At 40.4% G+C, this 25310-nt stretch overlaps 1 protein-coding gene across 3 annotated transcripts in view; it reads right to left on the bottom strand.

Moving 5' to 3' along the window:
- The window catches only part of FHOD3 (formin homology 2 domain containing 3), a 387204-nt gene that overhangs the window by 196575 nt on the left and 165319 nt on the right, over positions 1-25310 (bottom strand). For all 3 annotated transcript variants that reach the window (XM_010573877.1, XM_010573894.1, XM_010573885.1), the window contains exon 4: positions 13751-13818. In XM_010573877.1, the coding sequence (XP_010572179.1) occupies positions 13751-13818 (68 nt within the window). The remainder of the gene's footprint in view (positions 1-13750; positions 13819-25310) is intronic.

The following is a 25310-nucleotide window of genomic DNA, read 5'->3' on the forward strand; positions in this document are numbered from 1 at the left end:
TTCAGCTTTCCCATAACGCAGCCCTGAGAAGCCAAGATCCAGACAGTAGATAGTTTTGTTGAGAGTGATTTCTGAATTCGCTGCAAACACTTAGAAAACTGCCAAGGGAAATAAAATAATCAAGCGCCTTTTAGTGTGACAATTCATTTACTGCAAATTTCTTTCAGCCTGACAGTTTATTTCTTATGAATTTCCTTCTTTCACCAGAGCTAAGTTATATGATCCTTAAAGGCTGACCAAATAGGATATTTAAAATTGTAAGGTGATCTAGCAATTCATGAGAAATTTACAAATTATGAGAAATTGGCAGCATACTGCAGAATCAAGAAAGCTGTGGGGAAAACATCCTCCAAAATAGTTTTTCCACAAATCTGATGACAAATAGATGCATCTTATATTGGACAACACCATTGTCTAATTTAAGAGAAACAGGATATATAACAATATAAACAATTATTTTTTCAGATGGCAATGGTGTCCTAGCTCAGAGCACACTTCCTTATTCTTTAAATACCTTTTGTCGATATTTGAGTAGACATTTTGGTTTTGCATCAAGTATGTTTACATCACCCTTGAGTTGAGGGGAAAAAAAATAAATCTATTCTGGATTGACTCACGGTCAAATAAGTAAGACTGTCAAAACAGGAAAAAGGAGGAATAACTGTGGTCTGAGGATTCTGGTGTTTGTTAATAGACCTAACATGCCTGTTTGGGAAAAATAAAAGACATTGGGATGATAAAAAAAAAAAAAAAAAAAAAAACCTGTCCCTATGCTAGAGAAGTTAACAGTAGTTCAGCTTCAGACACCTTCAGGTCAAACCCAAAAGAAAAATAAAATTTTTAACAGCACATAGCCATTAAGGACTGTTAACATTCAGTGGAAGATAAAAACTGAAATACTTATCATAACTTGAAGATGTTCCCCATAATCTTAAAGAGTGAATGCATATTAGAATATCACCTGGGGAAAAATCAGCATTTAATTCTCAAACTACCTCATGCTAAAGATCTGTTTTAAGTTGGTGACTTTTTTTTTTTTTTTTCTTTTTTTTTAAAAAACAAGGACCTTCCCCAAGCAAATTATGAGATCTGCCTTCTGGAACTCTTTCAAAGCAGCTGAAGGAGTAAACCACTACATAGAGCATAGAGTCATCCTTGACCGAAAGGAGATACATTGCAGGGGAAGAGCGGAGGAAATGAAGGGGATGAGGGACTCTAACCAGACTGCTTTTGGAAAGCACTGAATAAACAAATCAAACCTGAACTAAAAAAAGGCTTTTAAGGTACTTCTCCTTTCCCAAATAAAAGGGAAAAAGAAGGTGTAATGAAGCGGAGTACAAACACATCATGCTCTAGACGTAAATCTGAACTCAGTACATTATCTACCCCATCATGTATATACGATGAGAGGAAAGAAGCAAACATCTGGAATGTGCAGCGAAAGATGAAAGGCATCCAAGCCCATACGTTCTACATTGAGAGGAGAATGTTTACATCAACTTTGGTCTAGGATAATCTTTTCAGACCCATTAACTCACTGACTTGCCAAGTTAGGTGACCTCAAGAGTAAAGGCTACTCTCTAGCAGTGGTAAGAGGTTCAGGTTTCCAGGAAGAGCGCATTCGTTGTACGGAATATACAGCGCGTCTGTGACAATGATACGTACGAGCAGCTGCCGCCTGTGTGTGATAACAGTTAAAAGGAGGCAGGGAAAGGTTGTCATTTGCTATGGAAATGGACTCCTCTGCTAATATCACAAAGATTTACGACCCCTTAATCAGCAGGCATTAAGGCACTGATGAGAAAAGCAGCAAAACACAGGCAAAGCTCTGCAACCAAAAAGACTGTGCAGCAACACAAAGGCTGGCTACTTTAAGTCTTTATGAAAAGATACCGTTGGCCTCATCAGATAACTATATTTTACGTGTTCAGTCACAGACTTGGAATAGATCATATCCCTTCTTTTCTTTAGGCATCTCAGAGGAAGAAAAAACAAGATCATGTACGTCACTTCGAAGTAGAGCTCTATTTTTGTGCAATGTATAATGAGAAAGATGTTAAACATATTCAAGCCAGTGAGTTTAAAGCTTATGTGGCTGACAAAATGCACAAATCATACTTTCACCTCTATAGCTCAGCCTAGCTATTAAAAAGACCCCACAAACCCTGTGATCAAGCAGTCTATACAGTATGGTCATGTGCCAATAGCAGAATAAGAAGCGTAGGCGGGATTTCCTTCTTTCCTACCCGTTCTCCTGTCTCTGTACCGTTTGATATATTCTCTAATGCAGTTTTGCAGGGTCTTATCTGAAGGTGGAGACTGAAGACTTTTTTTTTTTTACAAGGAATCGCACTTTGCAAGAATGCCTATTATCTGATGTGCAGCTTCCATGTGCAAAGATAAATTGTTTACATACTGTTAAAGAGAAATCTTTCTGAAGCCTGCGATTTCTGCGGGCCATATGTCTGAAAACTTTTACCCAAAGCATAATGATTTTTACACCACAAAAAAGTTGCTTCACTTCATAATAAGAATCAAGGTTTTGGAACGCAGTTTCTCAAGGGGAATTTTTTTTTTTTTCTTTTCAAGCTAACAAGTACTGCTGAAAGCTCCATGCCAAGTATTTGAGGAAACTGGATTAGTAACTGAATATTCACATTTGGATATGCACATACATATTTCTCTCTTACGTGGCTAACAGCTGTGCAGAGTACTGTCTTTCCAAGGAATCATAATGAGATGCTTGACTATGAGATTTCCACCAAGGAGAACCTCATTTTTATGGTTTTTTCCTTTCCTTTCATAAGCTATCCCATTGTTTCTGGTTGCTTGAGCATTCCCACATTTAATGCTATGCTGTACAATTCTCTCCTGTTTCTGTTACAACTTTCTATTCAACTTTCTATTACAAAGTTAAATATTGCACATTTTATAATGTCCATTTCTTTAAATACGTAACCATGGGGTTCCCCAGCCTGTGCTCTCCACATGACATGTTATTGAGTGAGCCAGCAATCACATTCTGTACCACCAAACTTTCCAAAACGTGAAAGTTGCAATAATCCAGCCTAGAAGTGAGAGCAGCACAGGCAGCCGGGGTACCAGCCATAGCCATGGGAATCTGCTTGCTAAGCTCTGCCTGCAGGCTTACACGAGGGGATTGTACTCGCGCTGAGCTCCAGTTTGACGCACTTCACCCTCTGTCTGAGGAAGAGCTTCTCTCTGCTCTGTCACTCTACAACATCCCTATTAAGAGAGGTTTAAACTCTGATTCTCAGGCCAGCTCTGATTTTGTCTGTAGACCAAAAATGGTAACTTTACAGAGATATACCGCATTCACATTTTAACGTTGTGATAATTCACCTAGGCAAAAGACAAGATGAATATTGCCAATTCACTGTGCAATGTAGGATAAGAGGAGAAATGTAAACCTACCGGATTCAAAGTGGAGGAGCATCCTCCTCTGCTGCCTGAAATCTGGCAAGATTGCCAGCATACCAGTAGAGTCCTACAGGCATTTCTGCGTGGCTCATTCGGACGCTGCCTGCCTCCTGAAGTAAAAATCACTACTTTTTAAGAGGGGGAGCTAGGAAAATTTTCACTCATTGCTATGTTCATCTATAAAATAGTATGCTGGGAAAGTGCTCTGTCCCAACTCCACATTGCTACATCACAGCAAGGTCTCCTTGGAAACCCCTCTTGCTCAGATTCCCCTGCCAGGAGAACACGCTGCACAGCAAGGAGGCAGAACTAAAACAGAAACCCCAGACGATGATGGTCAATGTGAAAAAAATAAAATAACAAGGAAAAATACATGGATCACTAAAATGCCGGTGCACTTGCAGGAAGTCCCCCCAAAAATAAAAATGATGGCCACCCTCTTTAGAAGTGAAAAGACATTTTTTCACACACCCCCCCTTTTTTTTTTTTTAAAAATCTCCTGCAAAGTCAAGATAGGATCACAAAGTTCAGCCGGTTTTAGGAGGATTAAGGTTTAGAGATTAAGCTTCATTCATTTGGGGATGTAAATTAGCGGCAGAGGGACAGCAGCTGACTGGTGAGGAAAGGGAGGAAGGAGGATGCAGGTCAAAGAGCAAAGCACGCGCAACTGCAGGCTTCTGCTGACATAAATCTCAAATGACAATACATCTGGCGCTCCACCACAAGAAAGTAAAATGCAGGACTATTGCCCAATATACTTGAAAAGTCTCCTCTGTTACTAAGCGAATAAAGGCAGAATGATAAAATCCAGGTTTCTGTTAGCAACAGCATCCATGATGGGTAGGTCCTTATTCCACCCTTCCTACTCCTAATAGTGCAAGGATAATAGAAATCTTCTGATCTTCTTTCCCAAGCGGTCCTCTGGCTCTGGCAAACCCTCATGTATACAAAAAAAAAAAAACAACAAAAAACCCCAAACCCCATAGCTCGCTCCTAACCTGACTGCCCTGGGCAGCAGCAGCAATGTAGCAACGCAGGGCTGTGACCGGAATGCATTCCCATTACGTGAGAGCTTTCGTGTCCACAGGTTCCCCAGAAAATTTCAAATGCTTATATGATGTTCTGCCCCAGGTGCAACGGAAAATGAACAGCCAGTTCCTCTCAGTCTTCCTTTCAGCTGCCTAGCTCTGCAACCCCAGCGTCTACATTAGAAATATACCACGGTAGTCTCCACAAGAATATTTTTAACTATTGCTACCTGCCTTCAGTATGCGTCACCATCTGCTAAAGTTACCAGCAAAATAATTACTCCCATTGACAAGACTACAATGATGTAGTAATAAGAGTTATGCTCCGCTCTATTAGAAACAGAAATCCCAGACCATTTCTGGAGTCCAGCTTTTTTACTGGCTAAGCAACAGGTTGCATTTTATAGATCAAGATTGGCTTGCAATGTTTGCAGTTAGAAAAGCTCGTTTTGGCTTGAAAACTGAGTAAACATAGTCAGGAAGTGATTGAAGGAGCGTGGACCGCCAGGACATAATTTATAGTTACTTTCCCACACTTCAAACTACAGTTCTGCTCTTTGGATTCCAAAATTATTGATATAATTAAAATGCTAGATTGCCAATCCAGAAGTGCCTGATACTATCTAGTTCAATTGTCACTGTATATTTCAGTCAATTTTAAGAGCCAAGTCATCTATTGCAGACAAATCTGGAAAGAAATCATCCCCAAAACATACACACACACACACACATATATATACACACACATACATACAAAAACTTAAGTCCTGTGAGTCCCTCAAGACTGTACTGCCATTTCAACCTAAATTACCTAAGCAGCTACAAAACAATTCTATGTATGGACAGGATGAGTCGGTGGTTAAGCAGGAAAGTCTTGTATTAAACCACGAAACCTCTGCTCTACTTTGAGTCAGGACACTACTTTTAGAAGATGAACCAAACACAGCTCTCAGGGGTAGCAGGAGGAGAGTCACCTGCTGTCACCAAGAGTCCATCTCTCTAAGACAAGTATTTTCACTCCCTGATACTTGGCAACTCAGAAACTCCCCCAAGATAAGGATGCTAGGCAAGTTCAGTTGCTGTCTGCCTTCCCCCACGCTCCCACCAGCACACCCTGAAGAACTCCTTGAGAACAAGGGTGCCCTGGACGGGGATGTCCCCAAACTGCAGTCAGCTGCCAGAGGTAGCCGAGGCGGTGGCAGAAGCGTTTTAGGGGCGAACGGTTTGATGGGGACCAAGCAGCCGGCTTGTCCCTCAGTGGAAGCTCCTTCCCCTTGGTATCCCTGCTGATTGCAAATGCCCTTGAGCCGTTCCACCGCCCTCACTGGCTGCGCCGCAGCTTCCACTCCGCTGCCCTCCAAGCTTTTCCCTGCACTCCTCCGTGCTGACTCCACACTCCTTGTTTGCTTCTCTCCTCCAGACTTCACACCTTCCCAACTCATTACACGTACATCTGTACAGAGGCATGACCAAAATGTGATATAAAGACATCGGTATTTTTATACTGTTCCCTTTCTTCCTATTCTCGCATCTATTTACATAGAGCAACATTTTACAACAGCATGCACAAAAATGACTGTCCCCCTTTACTTTCAGTGGGGTAATCTAAGCAGCCTGCAATGCAAAGTTTGGTTTCTAGTGACAATTACAATGAAAATTCACCCTGTAATATCAATTCCATTGCATATGCTTGCTGTGAGTCAAGCTGCCTAAGTAGTAATCATCAAATGCCAGCAATTTTTTTGCCAGCCTTCTAAGCACATCTGTGCCAGCTAATGATAACACTATGCCATTAAAGCATTAAAAAATAAATTTTCTTTCTTTCCAAGATCAAAACATTTCGAGTACATACCACACTATTGCTTATTACGGAATTCCACATTAGCACATACCACACTACTGCTTATGGATGCCACCTTGGCACCAAAAAAGAGATACAGAAATTCACCCCAAAGTAAAGTGTTTGATTTACAGCCATTAATCCCCTGTAGTCTCCCTTCTGAAATCCTCTCAGTCCAGAAAATAAATGTTCTGTTGTTTCTCAAGAATGCATTTTGTATTGCGCTAAAAATACCAGCAAAACAAATACAGCGTTTCCCAGTGTTTCGTGCTAGCAAAGCAGAGAAGCTGCAACACTTATTACTTCACACCTCCTTTACACAGGCACACATTTTAAATTGTATGCCTTTCTGCAATTTCTTTTAGACAGTTGAAAGAATACATGGGGGCAAAATAAATATTGTAACAGTTAACATTACTTTGCAAATTAAAACGCGTGAATACATATCCAATAATTAATACCTTGAAACAAAAATGCAATTGTCTTACAGACAGAATTTCTTCAAGCTTGAGGGTATTGGGAAATACTCTAATGTGAAAGAGGTTCAGAGATCTTTGGATTTTTTTCACCTGTCCAAATTTCTAAAAAAGTAAACTTGAAACAACATATTTGTATGAATAGCTTTTCAGTAATGCAAGACTTCTCAAAGTCTTTATCAAATTTCTTGAATTCCTTAAATCACAGGTATGCAGATACCGAGGATACCCAGCAGTACCCATGTAGCTATCCCAGTAGCTGTCCTGCAGCATATAAAAAAAAATCTTGAGGAAATAAGTAATAGATAAAAATCAAATCCTGCTCTATTAGATTTGTTGAGATTCCTCAAAGTCAAATCAGTGTTTATTAGACACAGTTAAGGTATGTTTAGAGCATCGAGTTCCAGCCAACAAAACCAGAAGGAAAAGTATGGTAGCAGGTAGACAACAAATATTGTATAGATTCATGAAAAGATTTAAAAGTTTAAAACTTTCTTAACAATCTCTTTTTTTTTTTTTTCCTTTTTTTAAAATGTAATCTTGTCTACTGAAATTAAAGTAACTTCTTAGAATAATTGCTCTTTCCTGTTGGGTGTCCATAAAAAAAGAATAAATTTACAACCTGAAAACTTTCAGCTCATATTTGTATTATTTTATCAAAGTCCAACACATCATTTATTAACACCCATTTCCCATTTATATATTACTTTTTCTTCCTTAGTGAAATGCGTCTCATTTGTATATGAATGAAGAATTGGTCCTTTAAGCTTTTGGGTTTCCCTTCATAAAGGGTTTTCTTCCTTTTGGATCCATACAGCAAACTCTAAGAAGACCAAGGAGAAAAATCAGTCTATGGTCTTTCATGTCTAAACTTTTCTGATAAATAATCACTCTGTAAAAGATGTATTGGCACTTATACGTAGGGAAGTTTGCACTGCTAAGACAAAACCAAAGGTATCTTCAATTGATGTTATGGAGATTCCCAAAGAATCACTCATGTCTTAAGTTGATAAAAGACAAATTAAAATTTAGAAAGGAAAGAGTGCTTAGCCTGTACAGCAAAGTTGCTCCCATGCCACACTTATGTTCTTTCTTTAAGTCTGCTTTCTTGAGTTACCAAGATCAAATTATTGTGATCCTGCCTGATCTTCACCACCACCTTCTCCAATAAAGTCCTGTCTCCCCTTTACTCTGAACATGGTCTTCAGTGACTTCGGTCATTAACTTCTCTACTTTCACATAACCTGCCTGATCCCTCTATCAGGTGAGGGAGCTGCAGGCAGAAAGCCACCTTACTGTGACACTGCTTGCTTCTAGCGCTCTCACCGCATTTAACTTTGCAGTCGCATGATGCCACGTTCACCTGAGAATTACCATCAAGTTCTACCCCTGAAAACGGTGGGCTACCTGTTTGGGTTGCACAAAGCAATAAACTGATGTATTCCGTTCTTTCAGGAGAGGGAACCAAACTGTACTACAATTCTTAAAACAGGTGGAAAGAAAGAACATGGAAAAGAAACTCTACTACTATTTCAGCAAGTTGAACCATTTGGAAGTAACTTTCTGCTTTCAATATTTTGTTATATCAGTTAATGAAGGCGTAGGTAATTATAGGATCTTTTTCCCCAGATAACTGTTTTTCCCCTGTCAGTGCCAGAAGCAAGCAAGCAAAAATAAGTCACGCCTCAGTATCAGAGTAATCTATATAAAAATTAGCGAGAAATGCTTTGGTTACCTCCCCCCATAAAGACAAAGCAGTTAGCGGGAAATGAACAGAAAAAGTCCTGCTGTCACCATCTCCGTTTGTTTACCATGATCCATCTACTGGTATGCAGTCAACCAGCAGGTAAAAATAACACTGAAACTAGAGACATTTTATGCCATTGACTCGATAGGGACAGAATTCCAACCTTTGCACCTCGAGTAGACAACAGATACACGAATACACTGTGGGTTTTTCCTCCCGGTTAATAGCAGAATTATAAATTACTAGAAAAGTCACCTAGACCAGACTCTATCAGGGATATTCTCCGTGGCAGCTCAGCAAAAGATCGAACAATGTTCATGCACTGCATTACATACCTGAGGAAGCTAAAGTAGATAGGCTCCATACAAAACAAGCTCTCCTGGTTCAATTCAAAGATACGTACAAATTAGAGAACGAATAATGGCGGCTTCCCAAGTTTTTAGGCTATCCTTGTGGTGCAAGTAGTTCACATTTTATAGTCTCATTAAGAACTGTTTAGACCTCAGCCCGTAACATTGTCTAGGCATGGAGAAGCCTCTCTATTTGCCAGTGAAATTGAGAAACTGATTTTGACATTTAATGTGTCATGTCTATTTATTTATAATCTCTAAACAGTAATGAGACATATCCTTTGTAAAACAGAATGAAACAGATATGTAAACTGCTACGCGGAACTACAGTGAATTCGATTTGGGAAGAAAATGAAGGTTTCTCTCTTTTTCGTGACTTAATCAAGAACCCTTCCAAGAGGGCTCTTAAAGGGGAGAGGTGGCAGGCTGCCTCACAAGTGATGACAGCAGCCCCTAAATCAAGTGTCACACAGCTTCAGACCCTAAGGAGTCATCAGTCATGCTTGCAAGAGGGGAAGGAGCAGCCTCCTTCCCTGAGATCAATGAGGCAAACACAGAAGACTCCTCCTGCTCCCCTAAGGATGATTGATGACTCCTTAGCAGCTGAAGTGTGTGACATTCGATTTCACTCACTGATAAGATTGTGTCTATCCAAACACCTTCTAGTTAATGTTTCCACGGCCCCTACATAGCTGTTCTTTGTGACGTTTTACACAAAGCTCAATTGTTCAATGATTAATGAATTTCTCAACAATAGAAGAAAATTCTGTACGAGAATTTTGTAACTTTGTGGCTTGATATTCTGATCACAACACAAAACGGGAACATAGGCTCCTCAAGAAAAATAGTGGGAGATCTCCTGCCCTTGTCAAATGACGCTTAGTGAGGAAAGCAGTCCTAAAAGAAAACTGGCTTTTTTCCTTAACACTTTAAAATATACCCTTTAGGTCTGCTTTCCAGAAAACCTAATGCATTGATTGATTAAAAATATTTTCCAAAACTTTAAGAAGCAGATTTACATGTGATTATAGATTTCAACAGACTTAAAACATGCTTTATAGCTTTCTTCTTTTTCTTACGGCACCATATTCTTATGCAGTTACTTCAGATTTTGAAATGATGCAGTCAGCATGATTTGAAACTCTGCTTTGTAATGCTTTGTAACGACAAGGCACACTTTTGTTTATAGGTTCTAAAGCATGCCTGCTTTATATTACATCTAGTCACATCAGAGGTCTTGTTCAAAAAGCTTCTTTAATACCACGTAAATTGCGCAGCACTATTTACATATATATTATATTGCTCATACCCAATTTTTCTGCTTTTAAGATGGATATTGAATTAAATGTTTTAAGCAGCTGTATTTTTATCTCTCTTACGATAGCACAATCAGGAAATGCAAGAATGTTTTTCAACCCCAATTTTATAAGTGCCATGTTCAGCTGGACTCTGCCCCGGATGCCTTTGGGAGGTGTTAGCACTTTGCACAAAATTCACGAATCTCTCATAAACACAAGAACCAGGCAACCCAGAAGTCTGTCAGAAAATACCTTTAAAGGGAGCTAAACTGTACTCCAACAGGTTGTCAATTATATCTATATATCTTTTTTTTTCAGCTCTTTTAAGGTCAAGTGCTTCAGATACTTCTAGTCTGAAGATTACTTTCCTTACTCTCTAAGTTTGTTCGCCAAAAAGCATAACGGTGAATCAGAAGAATACTGCAGTACAGTCCAGCAAAAGATGATGAGTGTGGCTATCTCAACCCGTCAGAATGAATGACAGGAACAAAATGGCTTTACTATCAAAGAAAAATGCTCCACATAACCTTTATCATTTTGCCAAAACCAGCCACCAGAAGAAACCAAAGAGAAATTCCAAGTTTGGACTTGCCAAATGAATCTTTCACTTAAAATCCGGAAAAAAAGCATTGCTTTTGCCAAACATTGCTAATATTGCTGAGGCCTCGCGTGAAAAAGCAAGAGCTCCGACTACTTGGAATTCATATTTGATGTAAAACTTGGGCTTGTTCCCACTTAATGCAAATAAAAGACTGCACACTACCTTGAAGCTCTTTAAATTAAAAATGATACTGACACAGAACCCATGCCAAATTAACTCAGCTATGATGAAATGATTACAAAAACATGCTGTTATGAACGGTCTTGGCACTTAAAGACATGATGAAGTCTCCATAACACTCTGAAAATTTGTTAAAATGAAAATAAAGACCGGTTTTGAAGTGAACATTTTATTTCCGAAATATTATATTCTTAAGGAATTTAAAATACTAAATATAATGAGATACAAAATCAAACAGATACTTATATTGAAAAATATACTTTTTAAAAAGCTTTTAAGATGACACGTTTCTAATCCTGACATACTTCAATGTCATAGACTAAAAAATATATTTGGTATGACCTTTTGGACAATAGTGTTTGGTCTATAACATAACCTTATAATATTAACTTGTATTTTTCTTCACTAAAAAATTGAAAAAGCTTTTCTTTCTAAAACAGATAGAAAAATCATCTTACATTCTCTCTCATGGTTCATTATGAGATAAACTAAAATCAGACTCAAAAGATGCCCTTAGCAATGCCAGTAACCGTTGTTAAGGACAGCGACGTTGACAGGTAAACAGGAATTTACATCATACAGGGTCTCATTTTCCAGTCTGAAGTGTACTACCTCAAATACTTGAGCATATTATATGAATACTCTCCAGCCCCGATTATCCACTAATGAGAACCTGTATTTTGAGAGTATATGAAGATTTTTTGAAGGGTACGTTTGTTCGACAAACAGCCACAGTTCTACCAGAAGTAGCTACTTGAAGCTGTAACAGATAATTCCCAAACTCCCTTCTGTATCACATACATTAGGAAGCAGGGATGTCGAATTCTTCAGGGAAAATTATGTTCTGAAACTGTCAGACAGGCTTCACTTAAAAACTAAATTCATATACAGATATGGGTTTGTGTGGATTACTTTTCCCTCCCCTATCATTATTCTTCAACCCAGTCAACTTCAATAAAATTTATTAGGATAAATATTTAAACAACATTTCTGTGAAAACAGCTGATCAGCTGGAAGACAGATATCTTACTGGTGTGTTCACTGGAAGCACCGGGTACTGCGTGCTCAGAACTACCTACTAGACTTCAAATAACCTACATGGAAGAGAACATTTATGAATACCCAAACTGGGAAAAGTCATGATGGGAGGTATGGGAGTTGTGGGATGGGTGGGAAGAGAGGCTTAGCACTCACTGCTAAATATGTGTGAATACCAAGATTAACCTGTGGAATATGTAAATCCAAAGAAATACAAATACTTCCCAGAAACAGTTGAGCTGAAAAAAAAAGAGAAGAAACCAGAAAAGACTCTTGGAAACCTGCCTAATTTCCTCTGAGCACACAGTCCATCCACTTGGCAAGCTCACAGGGAAACCCAACTTGCATCATGGTGACTCTCAAACAGTCTTTCCCTGGGAATGCCTTGAAGAGACAATGGTTTTCCCAATCTGTGGCCATGAGATGACCAGACTGTTTCAGAGCTGGAACTCCTTCTTTGTCCAAAAATGTCAAACTTCAAGGACTTTCTTCTGACCCAGAAGACCAACTGCCAAACTTTTCTATTAAATGGTCTACCATTCACCATCTACTCCTATTGTTCAGAAAAATCTTCTTTCTGGCATTTTCTAAATTCTGAATGCTTAACTTTGACACCTGTAGAAAGCATTGTGTGTTTTGGAAATCTGCAATTCTGCAGTCTTGCAGAATTGTTAAACGTTGTTACTCTTAGAATAAATGTCTATTTAAAACAAAGCAAAAAACACTAAACTAACAGCTTGAAACCCTTGCACCTACCTGTTGCGGCTGAAAAACATTATATGTTGTCATCCTCCATTTGGATCCATTAGTAAAGGAGGAGAGATGCTCTTATTGATTTCACTTATATTCCATTTAGAAATGGAATGTGTCATCCTGAATTGCATTTTAGGATCACATTGGCAGTATGCTCTAGTTCTCACCAATGTCTTCTTTTCCACTTTTCCTGACCTGTTCTCTACAACAAGTTTCCTTCCAGTCCTGCAACATTCCCAAGTCCTTCCCCTTATCCAGTAAAACCAAGCTTTTCATTCAATTCACTTTCTTATCATCCACACCTCTTGCCTATCACATTGGCTACTTCCCCACAGGACCCAAAATCCTGCTGATTTCAGGTCTCCTCCATAACGAACACTCACATTCAAATCCATGCCCTTCCTTAAACTTAAATTCATCAGTCACTACCATACCCTCCTCAGCTCTATGAACTATCTTTTCGGCTAATCAATAAATCATTTCCTCTAACCTCAACCTAAATTCTAACACCTTCAGAACAATCCCACTACATCTTGGCTCCTCATCAGATCTCTCCCATGTCTCTCTCACCCTTTTTCAGTTTTTGATGTGGCTTAAACCTAGTCTATTTGTCAATTACTAGGCCAATGTTGGGCCATCACCCCAACCCATGGTTTCCTAGCTCCTGTTTTCACATCCCCCTCCCAGTCTTCCTGATACAGAACTATGCCACTGTCTAATGAGCAGCCTGTTTCCACGTAAGAGTCCCAATTTTCTTCTCTCCTTTCCTGGCAGGTTCCAACCACTAACTCTGCCATAACTCCACATCTGGTCCTGCCTTCAGACACACTGAAGGGACAGGAAAAAGCTTGTAGACCATAAAGAGAGAAGACCCTAAGAAGCAATTGGCTAATTGCACATTACAAATGAAGTCTTAAAATTCACTTTTGCCAGAACCTGTAAATTATTCCCTACGTTAAAAAAAGAAATCACAGAATGGACAGCCGTTATTTGCTCACCTGAAATATTTGTTTCAAGGAGAAAAGTGCCCGTCTCAGCTCCCGTCCATTGGAATTGTAAAGTTTTTCTGGGGAAAAAAAAAAGCAACAGAAAGAAGTTCAGCATAAACAAAACCAACAACAGGGCAAAAAAGTAGTAGGGTTTTCAAAAGAGTTGGAGTGGAAGAGTCATAGTGCTTGTTTCTCACTAGGTACACTGCTGTTAAAGAAAGCAGCTTTGTCTTTTATATCTACAGGACTCATTCATTAAAAATGTAAAGTAAAACCAGGGTTTAGTTGTCCATAACTGCAGATGGCATCTCCCAGGTAAATTCACAGTAGCTTTAACAAGATCAGTGAGAAGCAATGCTCTATGGAGTTTTTGAAAATGCCTAGAAATACTGCTCTTTCTGCATGAAGGTAAATTTAGGGTTTATTGACAGTACCAGATTAGTCTCAAAAGACTCAACTGAGAGCACTCTTTGCTATTGTTATCAAAGCTAGAGCCACTGAATCCCATCCTTGACTGCCTTCCCTCTAGACATTCTTTTCTCATGTTCTCATCTTTCTATTGTTAAATCCTTTTTGCAATAGCAATGAACATTAATACCAGAAATAGTCGGACAGTCTGTTCTAAGCATAATTCAAAACAGTGTTTTATTCTCATGAAAACTGATCTCGATCTTTTTCTAAATGAAGCAGAAGCCTTCTTTTCATCATCCAATACTGAAATATATTACTTCATTTATTCCCATACTAATGCATACTTGTAGAAATAATTTAAAGAAGACAAAAGCAACTCCTCTGCTACCTTTCTGAACCCTGCCAAAACATTTGTGCCTTTGGAAGAAGTCTTGGAGTGTACATCTCAAGTTTATTATTGCATATTGGGAGTGATTTGTGACTATGGAAGGATGGAGCAGAAAGTATGTTCTTCAAATCCTCCTGGTCTACAACGTTTGGCATATCTGATAGAAAGACTATATGCAACGCTTCTACAGTCCTAAATTGAATTTTATTACACTAATGCAATCTGAGGACAATTACAAAGGAAAATCAAATCTTCACGGTCACCTCCCATGACACACTTTGCCTCACCCACAGACCATCACGGAAGGACCTTCTCTGCGATGGACAGCAGCCAGCATGTCATGAGATCAAAGCTGGAATGCCCGTGGAGTGGGAATGTTCTTATGAGAACATTAAATATCAACCCCCAAAGTTTTATTTCTTACTTGCCCTTGTCTACTTCTCTTCTAATTACTACTTTACACTACAAAATCAATTTTATTTCCTTCTCTCAGGAAGTAACAAAAAAGGCCTAGCATTGGAGGATTCGATGCACTTATAACTCAGTAATCATTTTTTTCTTCAATCAAAGAAGGCAGGTTTTAATTTTAGAAAAACGTCTCTTATTCCCAAGTCATCGTCAACCAAAGAAAAAACGTGAAGTAAAACTTCAGCAAAACTTACACTTTTTTTTGGTAAACTTTGAAAGTAGTTTTGTTCATCCCTAATTGCCTCTGATTTCAAAGGCAGAATATGTAGAACTGGCAAATCTATTGTTGTTATAAGTTGTCTCCTTCCTTGCACTGTTTATAGATTCCTGACAAAACATTGGAGGAACGATTTCACTTCAAGCCATAAACTTAGAGGCATACTTTAATTACTCTCACTTAAAAACGCACTGGCATGTGAAACTACATTTCTTGGCAGGATAAAGAGTAATTTTGTCAGGAAAGCTTAAAGAATAATAAAGGGTTTTTATGACCTGGTCTGTCAACTTTACATGCCATATTACACAAAATATTCCTCTTTGAAAGACACCTCCATCTGGCATTTGTTATTACTAATTTCCCTCTATTCATAATTCACCAGCATCATTACAAGCAGAATCTCTCCAAACAAGGCAGTACATTATCATCTTAATTAAGAAAGGCACCGCTTCTTAAAGTGTTGGCAACTTTGTACGTAAATATCAATGTCCTAACAAATGCCATCTGTTGGTCTTGGTCTTAAACAGGAACAATCATCATCCCGGCCCGCGGTAAAGTCCTAACGAACCATTGTTAGGATACTACAACGCTGGTTGCTTTCATTGGTGCGTGCAGATTTTTGGTACGTCTCAGAGGAACAATGCCAAACATTATTCTCCTTGGTCTTTTCACAGAGCGTAACATCATCCTTGGCAATCGGCAAAAACAACGCTCTCCCTGCTCACATGTAGCAAAGAGGACAGAAGTTATTAACTGCAGCTTAAAAAGGGGTCTACCATTAGAGCTGAAGAATCAATAACTACTGGAAGCATGAAGTTTGGCAACAGCAGGGGCAACAAGACAGCGGCACGTGTCGCAAATGCTTGAGCGGGTCTGACACCCCTTTTGAGGAGCAACAGCCCAGGTAAGTCATCTCATTTCGGGTATCTGCTACCAGGGCGCAGCAATCTACGCAGAGGCAATGCACGGTCACAGATCCCTCCTCATGTCAAGCTGATCTTGTTGAATCAGCTCAGAAGTACAAGTTCCTAACCTTCTTCACCTGATATCCTTACACGTAGGCAATATACTGACCACCTACATAAGTCTCGGCACCCACTTCTTATCGTGCTGGCAGCCATCAGAAACATTCACAGAGCATAACCCAAGGAGGACAGTGAGACTGTCACTCCTCAGCATCATGCCACATCAGAAGATGTTTTGGTTTAGAAAACCGCAGTCCAGGGCGAACCTCGCCCAGGGCAGGAAACCCTGCATAAGCCAAGGTACTGCACGGGTCACCTCATAAAACCTTGTACTTGTATTGTATTTCTGTGTGCTGTTTTCCAGAAAATGATAAATGCACACACAGATTACAGCTCAGGGACACTCCGTAAGATGCTCTCAAGGCCTTACAGGATTCCCATTTGTCAACAGTAGCTTTAACACCACAGGGACCTCGGGGCTCATCCCAAAAGCCCCAGACTGCAACCAAGGCTATGAAATGCATCAGCAGAAACTGAAAGGCAATAATCACTCGTAAGCTCTTTCTCTATGGTAGAAAATCAAATTAAAAAAACAGAGAGGGAAAGGCACATTTGCTTACCATGTTTTCACACTGAAGACAATTCAGAAACCAGAGAGCAAATGCTTTTTAATGCTTGCTGGTTTACATTAGCAATTTAAAGCGTTGCCCTCTTTTAAACAGACTGAGAAATAGCCTTCCATGCTAAAGCACAGAGGTGACTGTAATTCCCACAGTGCATCCCTGGCAGAATTGTCTTTAACTGAAACGAATGATGCCTGTGGTTTTGAAACAGGAGTCCAACCTGCTTACTATCACTAGAAGCAAAAAATTCGAGGTGCTCCAAGGACAGCCCAGAAGACCTACCTGCTCACTGCCTTGTTGTAACGTGTTGTAGATAAGCTTGAATACGTGTACACCAGGACTGCTTTATGCCAGAAACTGAAACTCTGAACTTCAAAGCAGGAACACTCACTGCTACATCTCTCCCTGAATGTTCAGAAGTCTCTGGCCCGTTGGTAAAACACATCTTTCATCCTTGCCCAGGTCAGGTACAGGTTGGAGACATACTACACTCACACATTTCAAGATTAGAGAAGATAAAACAGGCCAGGGAGTTTGCGATACCTGACTGTATCTACTTATTGATGACATTTCTGGCAGTTATGTCCTGATAAGCTGTGCTATTGCAGTTCTTTTTTACTACTTTCCTTCAAGAAATAGCTGCATCTGTGGCTGTGAAATAGGTTTAACTGAAGATAGCAAGATGATAGAAAATTTCCCCTGGTGGTTCCCTCTGATGTTAACTAACACTAGAGGGCACTGCTTATTTCTTTATTTTATTTTAAAAAAAAAAAAAAAAAAAAAAGGCACTCTTGTCCCTCCATGGGCTTCCCACTGATGGAGCAATGCTGTTTGGGATGCTGAGCTATTACTTCATTAACCTTGAAACCCTGGTTTTTATCTGTAGACTGTAGGACATCCTGAAAAATTAATAAGCATCAGCACTGCCAACCTCAAACATCCAAAGTCAGAGTCAAATCTTGTGAAACTATCTGATAGAAAACCAGATACTGGTATGGCCTTGAGTTTTATTTACCTTTCTGTGACAAGCAAGAGTCACATTTGTTAAAATTATCTTTCACATCATAACGGGTAGGTGTATATCCTTGAAAGACAAAAAGATTCCCTTAGCTTACCACTTCTTTCTACAGGCAGGGTGTCAAAGACAACCAGGCTGTGATACAGATGGACACACATGAGAGAGCAACCCACAACTGCCTATTTTCTTGCAAAGGCAGCACACTTTGGTCGAGAGAAGGCTTCACACTCTAAAAGAAAACCATTATTTATTACTCCAGGTTTTTGTTTGCTTCTACTTTTGTAAAAATAACTCTCCTGGAGAGGAAAGGGAAACAATTCATGGTAGGTGAAAAGGGATGCCTCTACGTGAATTTGGTACAAACGTGGAGGTGGAGGCAAGGCAGTTTGGTTTGCAATCGGCATTTTTTCAGAAAGCAAGAGAAGCCTTTAAAGATCTTTATTTTATGGGACCACTGGTAGCTTTCAAAGGGGATTCTATGTTTTCAAAGATGACCATCAGAAGCTCAAATTTCCTTGGGTATTAAACTTTTTCGACTACACGGGAAAAGGGACTTTTTAAAGAAAATAGTAATTGGTCTTTATATTAATGAAAGTATTGACTTCTCTTCTGCTTTCTATGGGAAAACGAGTGTTTTCAATCCACAATAATAAAAGAAAGAACAGAATTGGCTGAATATTGCTTGGTTCAGTCCCATGTGTTACACCTGACCTCTGACCAACAGGGTACCATCCTCCTCCCTTCCTCTTCCATCACACCCATTGAATTAGTCCCTGGGATATAGTAATTTATGTAGCATCAGCCTTTTGAGCTATTGGCAAAGGCTCCTGAACATCTGGCTGAACACAAATGGGAGTTGCTCTGCTTCACTTGCTGCTGCCTGAATGACCTCCACGTCTCCCATCCATGCCTCTTTTCTTTAAACTATAATTTCAAGATGAAGCTCCTTTCCTTACAAAAACATAAAAGGGAGATTAACTCCATGTTTGATTACATTAGCAGGGTACCTAGTGCAGACCTAATTAAACAACATTTGAAACATTTCCTGCCATTCATTTCTAAAGTCCTTGCATGGGACAGAAGTAGCAATATTGTCTGGCCTCCACTAGCCACTTGCAAACAGGCTAGTACTTAGAAACTAAAAACTTAATTCTTGTCCCTGCAACAATAAATAAAACATTATTTCAAGTGCTCACTAGGAAGAAATATTAGTGATAGAAGTAATAGCAATAGTCTCTTAGAATTTAAATGAACTGCCTAGGTTTCCACCAGCACTGATGGGGGGGAAAAAAAAAAATAAAGAACCCAGAAGAATGTTTATAACAATTAAAAAAAAAAAATAAATCTTTCTGTGAATGCCAAGTACTCCACTTCCAAGTTTATTACTACACTCTTCCAGTTTTAAATGGGTGTTATTCTGTCTGAATGGATTTACACAATTATAAAACTGGGTAAAAATTTGAGCAGCACGGCAAGTAGTCAGGCATAGGGGTGTAATCCTGTGAACAGGTTTCAGAAAGCAGCCTGGTAGACTTCACTGGGTTACTCGAGTGGGCCCCCGGGTACATATAGTGCTGCAGATCTATAAAACAACTGTATATAAAACTAATTAGTGCAGTGTGCCAGTCTTTCATTGTATGTCAAACAAATTAAAGCAGTCCTCTAAGAAGAGACCTGGGTCCTGTGCCAGGAACAGGCTCTCTTTTTAGTTTTGCTTTTGTCCACAAAAGCCAGTCATAAATGTGTCGGCCAGACAAGGCACTCTCCTTTTCGTCCCGGACCCCCTAGAAAATACACGGAGAAGGGATTCATTCACAGGCACATTGCCCCCTATTGCATTAACACAGTTGCTGCTTCTGCTGAGATTACTTCATTTTGCATATTACAAATCTTCATTTTTTTCTCAAATCTGATCTTATTTTCTCTCTATAAATAGTTAGTCATGCATTAATCAGCGCAACGCATCACATGTGAACTCAAGCTATATATTCTCCCGCTGATCCAGGGATAAACGATCAGGAGTTACCGAGGAAAAGGAGTTTTCCTACAATAAAGGACCCGAGGCCAAGCAAGGGGCCGTGTACAACCGTGGGGAAGCCTGGCTGCGCAACGCCGAGCCCACGTCGCCGTCAGTGCCGACTGCTTTGGAGGAATGTGCAGGCTGCCTCCAAGGAATGCCGCTCCGGCTCCCTGTCAGAGCAAAACCTCCCTGCCCTCCTTTTCATTCAGACACGCAGCAGCTGCTCAGCTAATTATGTGAGACAGTGGGTCCCCTCAGCGAGCTGGGTCCTTTGCCCCCGCTGGGAGAGCGGGACCCTTTGTGGGGAGAGGATCCTGTTACGGCCGCACATGAGAAGAGCTCCCCTTCTAGCTTGCATCCTTACTCCCTTTCTCCATAAAGGACTTGCAGGTGGGGAGTGGGAGGAGGGAAAGCCAAAAAATAGCCTTGGACATCCTTTCCTAGCCCGTACCCTAAAACCACGCTGGCAGAGGCTTAAAGCAGAGGGTGCAAAGAGCCACCTGCAAACCCCAGGGAGCCCGTGGCTTTGGACAGGCAAGCAGGGAGAACGCCACGGTGGGATCTCCACGGGGAATGAAAAATACCCGATACAGCCAGCACGTCAGAGCAATTCTGTACACTCGTGCCTAATGAGTTTCCTGCCTCTTCAAGGGCCGAAGTCTGCTTTCCTGCTGCTGCAAGAAGCAAGGGGCACAAACAGTCCCCTGGATTTCCATGGGGAGAGCACACAGGGCAGAAACCCCACTTTGGGAAGAAGGACTGGAGCTAACCTTTTTTTGAACATTTCTCTGAAGCGCCAAACGTCCTAACTTCTATCACGAGGGAATCAACATAAAACTGTCAGCACAGGAACAATTATACATTTAAATACAGTGACAAAGGTAGCCAACTCCTCCAGGTGCAAGTGTCCTCCCCATGAAGCATACGCCGATTCTTGCTCCTGTATTTCCAAGAGAGATGAAATGAGATTCAATCATTTGCGGGAAAAGGAGTAACAATAAGAAAACTCCAGAGGACCGAGGAGAAAAACAATGACCCTGAGGATGAGGAATCAGGGACATGCGACAACAGAGAAACAACACAAGGAGAGTACAGCAAAGCAGAGGGGAGTCAGTAGGAGGGAGAACAGACAGCAGGAGAGGTGAAGGTCTGGAGTGCCACTAATATGAAAACAGTAATACTTAAAGAAAGCAGTAATGCTTAAACGATCACCTACAGAGAACTAAACGTATTGGGAAGCATGGAAAGACTGAGTGAGAAACTGAATCACTTGTGTAAAACAGAGAGACAGAAGTCATTCCTTCAGGGTAGGTCCTTTTCCTTCTGAACATGTAATTCTGAACGCCCTGGAGACTGCCCCACCTTGGTTCCAGGTTCTAGGCAATGCTTGAAATTCATTACCAACATACAGATAAACTACAGCAACATCTAAGTAATTCAGTGAGATTTAAAAGAAGGAGGTTTTTACACTTATAGCTGGTAGAAGGGGCTTTCCAGTCTTCATCACACTCCACCCTGGGAGCCTAATGGGTCTAAACTGATCTCTCCTCTCGACCACTTCTACCAAACTTCTGATTATTCTGCTTGGCTTCAAGCAAACCATGTGTCACGGAGAAACCATTAGCCAGAGTTTCCCCTTCACAAAGCTCTCAATTTCTGTCCCTTTGCTCCTGTAGACCCATCCACATGCATGTGGAACTAGGAAGAACATTTGTCACACTATCTACACATTATGGCAAACAAATGCCAACGATTTACGCTAAAGGGAGATGCTAAAATGCAGCACACGTTTATATAGTTAAGTGCAAAAGGAAACCTTAGTTTTCATCTGCTGGATCCTGGGGGTTACAGCTATGGAAGCTGGTACTCTCTGCTGCACTGCATTATGCTACGATGATAAAAACTGAGAGAGTCAAAACTTCCTTTCGCTATTTCCATTTCAATCTTACTTAGTGTATTAAGGCCCTGCTTACTCATAAGCAAGCAAAAGGACGTATAAGCTGCTGTAGGCTGAGAGCAGGGTGAAGCTGGCTGACAGAAAGGACTAGTACTTTTCCCCTTAGCTTTATACCTCCGTGCTCGCTACTGTTTTCCCAATTCCGTACTGCAGAAACCTGTCTCAGTTGTCTTCTACTGCTGCTGTGGAAAAAAGGACATAAGCAATAAGTAAGCCCAGCAGCAGGAGAGCACAACAGGAGAGCAGGTTTTACTTAAATTATGAAGTAAAAATTAAAATGGGACATCTTGCAAACTAGAATACAGAATTCCCCTTTACAGTTACATTTCCCGTCCAGTCTGATACCTACTGGTAACTTTGGACACACGGGGAAATCCTGCTGTTGGAAACAACAGCAGTGAAGTAAGTACACTGTGTAGGTCCATGGATAAAGTACAGATCTAGAACAGACTGCCCAAACAGCTCGGTCCTCCTTCCTTCCTTGAAATAAAAAGCAACACCAGAAAGGCATATTCGAAAGTTACAGCCTTGCCAACATATTAACAAAATAAAGATTCTCTGCCTTTTCAGCCTCTTCATTCCGGCTATGGAACAGGCACTGTAGCGTACTTCCCTACAATGATTTATTTATACAGGTCGTCTCCACTGCAATGCAAAAGGAACTAATATGCTCTTTAGTTCTGAAGAGCAGGAAACAGTACTTTGGGTTGATAACTTCAAAGAAGGGCACTTCTGAATGTCCAAAAAACGCTGTGACTGCTCTTCTGTAAAAGTCAAAGGGTTACAGAAGGGAAAAGGCTGCGTAACAAGGTCAAATATTACAGCACCGTATTACAGCAAGCGGTGATGGAAAAGACTTAAGAGGTCATCTTGTTCATCCCCCTACTAATGCAAAATTGTTCCCTAGAGAGTAATACAGTAGGAAAGTAGTTGTTATACTAAAATATAGGTTACATAATTCAAGAGAATGGGGCCAGGGAAAATTGCTCGAAAAGAAAATAATATACAAGATCGTACTGCTTTCTTTAGAGATTACTGTAACCAGTCTAAGGCTAAAAAATAATCACAAAAAAAATGTGTGTTGAGGCCAATCTTTAACGTTTGTTTCAGTTTACAACTAGGTCTCCAAATTGCTGACTTGCATGCTTGTGCTTGAACAAGCATATCAGTGCCTCTTCAATTACAAGTACTTAATAACAACATGCTAGTCACGATTTGAGTGTTCTGGTCTTATTCCATTTAAAAACAGTGCCAACGTGCTGCCCTGCATGCTCAATCAGTATTAGTAAACAAAGAGCAACAAACAAATTATAGCAACCTATCACCAAAAAAAAAAGACAAAATATTTCAGCACACACCTGTTATCCCTAGAATTATGGAAGCCTTATCTGTGCTGACAGCTTGGCAAGAGGCAAAACATCTGAGCGCAAAGACATCACAGGTTTGTGCCAAGAACGTGAATGAGCTCCTGAGCTTCAAGTTCAGACCAAGTTTTACTGTTGCATAAGACATGCCAAAATATGTCAGAGGTTATCTCCAAGACTAGGTTGTTCCAGTGATCCCAGCCCATCCTCAGGGAGTGCATCAGGACTTATCAGCCTTCAGACCTTAAAGGATGCAGCCTCCTAATTAAGTGTATGCATTCGACCCCATCAAAGGTTGTTTGAAAATTTAGACAGCAAGTATGGACCACTAACCTGATAGCAAGGCGACAAGCAAAAGAGCATCAGCAGACGCTGATGGTGAAAATCTGATAAATCTGCTTCTCCTCGGACTGCTGCTAGCAATTGCAGTGGTGTGTGCATCTTTAAATACCTGAGCCTGCATTGCCTACATGCATGTGAGACTCACAGCCATGCTGCTGGGGGCAACAGGTTCCAACTCAACACTGGGGTTTTTTGACCGTTTGGAGTGGCCAAGACCAAGCATCCACCACAAAATCCTCGCATACAAAAAACAGTAGATGCGCCTGTGACCGATATGTACAATATATATTAAGGACTAACATTTATTTGTAATTCAGCATCACCCAGAAGCATCAGCCACACAGTCATGAAGATCCCTTCTGGAATGCTTCTAGAGGGGGGACCTAACTCCAGTGGAGCTTCATCTATAGGATTTTTTCCCCAAAATTAATTAAAAAACAGAATAATCAAAGAATTCCAATGGAAATGCCACAGCATCTCCAGGATATTTATTTCAATATTTCACTACATTTACTGATGATAATATTGATTTCTAAAATAATTTCTTAAAATTTAAATTTAATTTTCAGACCTCCTCAGTCTGAAAACTCTTGTAACGTCTCCATATAACAGCCTCTTCCTTATGTTAAACAACTTTACTTGTAGCTCATCTTTCTTAAACCTCTGATAGTCCTTCTTGTTCCTGTGTACATCCTCTGATGAATTCACATCTTTAAGTGCCCAAACCCAGACACAGCAATTCAACTGAGGCTTTACTGATTTTGAGTAAAGAGGAGAAAGAGCATTTCAACACACAAAGACTTGGTTTTGCTTTAGTATTACAGTCACGCAGCAAAGAACAATCCCATAAGTAATAGTCTCATAGTTCCTAGCAGCTGTGATTTCAGACAAAAACATTAGGCTAGTTAATCAGCTTTGTTCAAATAACTTGATCCGTCTTTTTCCATGTGTCTTCATGCGTTTTAGGGTTCTTGAAGGATGCTTCTTTAGGACACTCGAAGGATAAAGTTAAATTAACAGAAATTAAGTTAACAGAGGCTGATTTGCAACAGAGAGGGAGTGAAGAAATATCAGATGTGCAGAAGGACAGAGTGCAGCACAAATACTTTTAGCAGATGTCAAAATAATTCAGGGTCAGCAAGTTTCCCATCATTCTGCAATTGCTGGGACACATGAAAAATGCACCATTTTGGCAACCGAAAAGGAAAAGAAAACCCCAGGAATAAACTGGAACAGAACCACTAAGATCTCGAGCTAAATCCATGCCAACACGTGAATGGCATCTGATGGGGATGCCAGGTCGAGCACGTGGCTGGTCCTCACCAGCAGTAGCCTGGGGAAGCTCAGAGGTCCCTGCTGTCTGCTGAACATTTCTCCTGGGTCACACTTGGCACGTGTTGGGCGGCCGGCACATTGCTCCTGCGTCACCTTACGGCAAGAGGGACGTGAACAGGCAGCCTGAAAACATGGCACAGGCACCGCGATAAAAGGATAACACGCTAGGAAGGGAAGTAACGCCACGTGGGGGCCATCACGCTCAAGCTTCACGTGCTGCACCCGACGGCCCTGCAAAAAAACCCTGCAGTTGCTACCCTTTACTGCTGTGCAATTTATTTGTCCTTCAGCTGCTTTTTTTTTTTTGCTACTCAGACTGTTGCGAATATAAAGGCTTCTCCAGCAGCGGGGATACACCTTCATACTCTCATAAGGACCTGTACATCAGACCGCAAAGATTTAGCGGTGGAAGTAGCTAGGTACTTCACACCCTTATAAAAATGTGGTAGAAGCAGGATGCT

The sequence above is a fragment of the Haliaeetus leucocephalus genome, unplaced genomic scaffold (assembly GCF_000737465.1).
Source record: "Haliaeetus leucocephalus isolate CR32 unplaced genomic scaffold, Haliaeetus_leucocephalus-4.0 Scaffold3, whole genome shotgun sequence".
NCBI classification, from domain to species: domain Eukaryota; kingdom Metazoa; phylum Chordata; class Aves; order Accipitriformes; family Accipitridae; genus Haliaeetus; species Haliaeetus leucocephalus.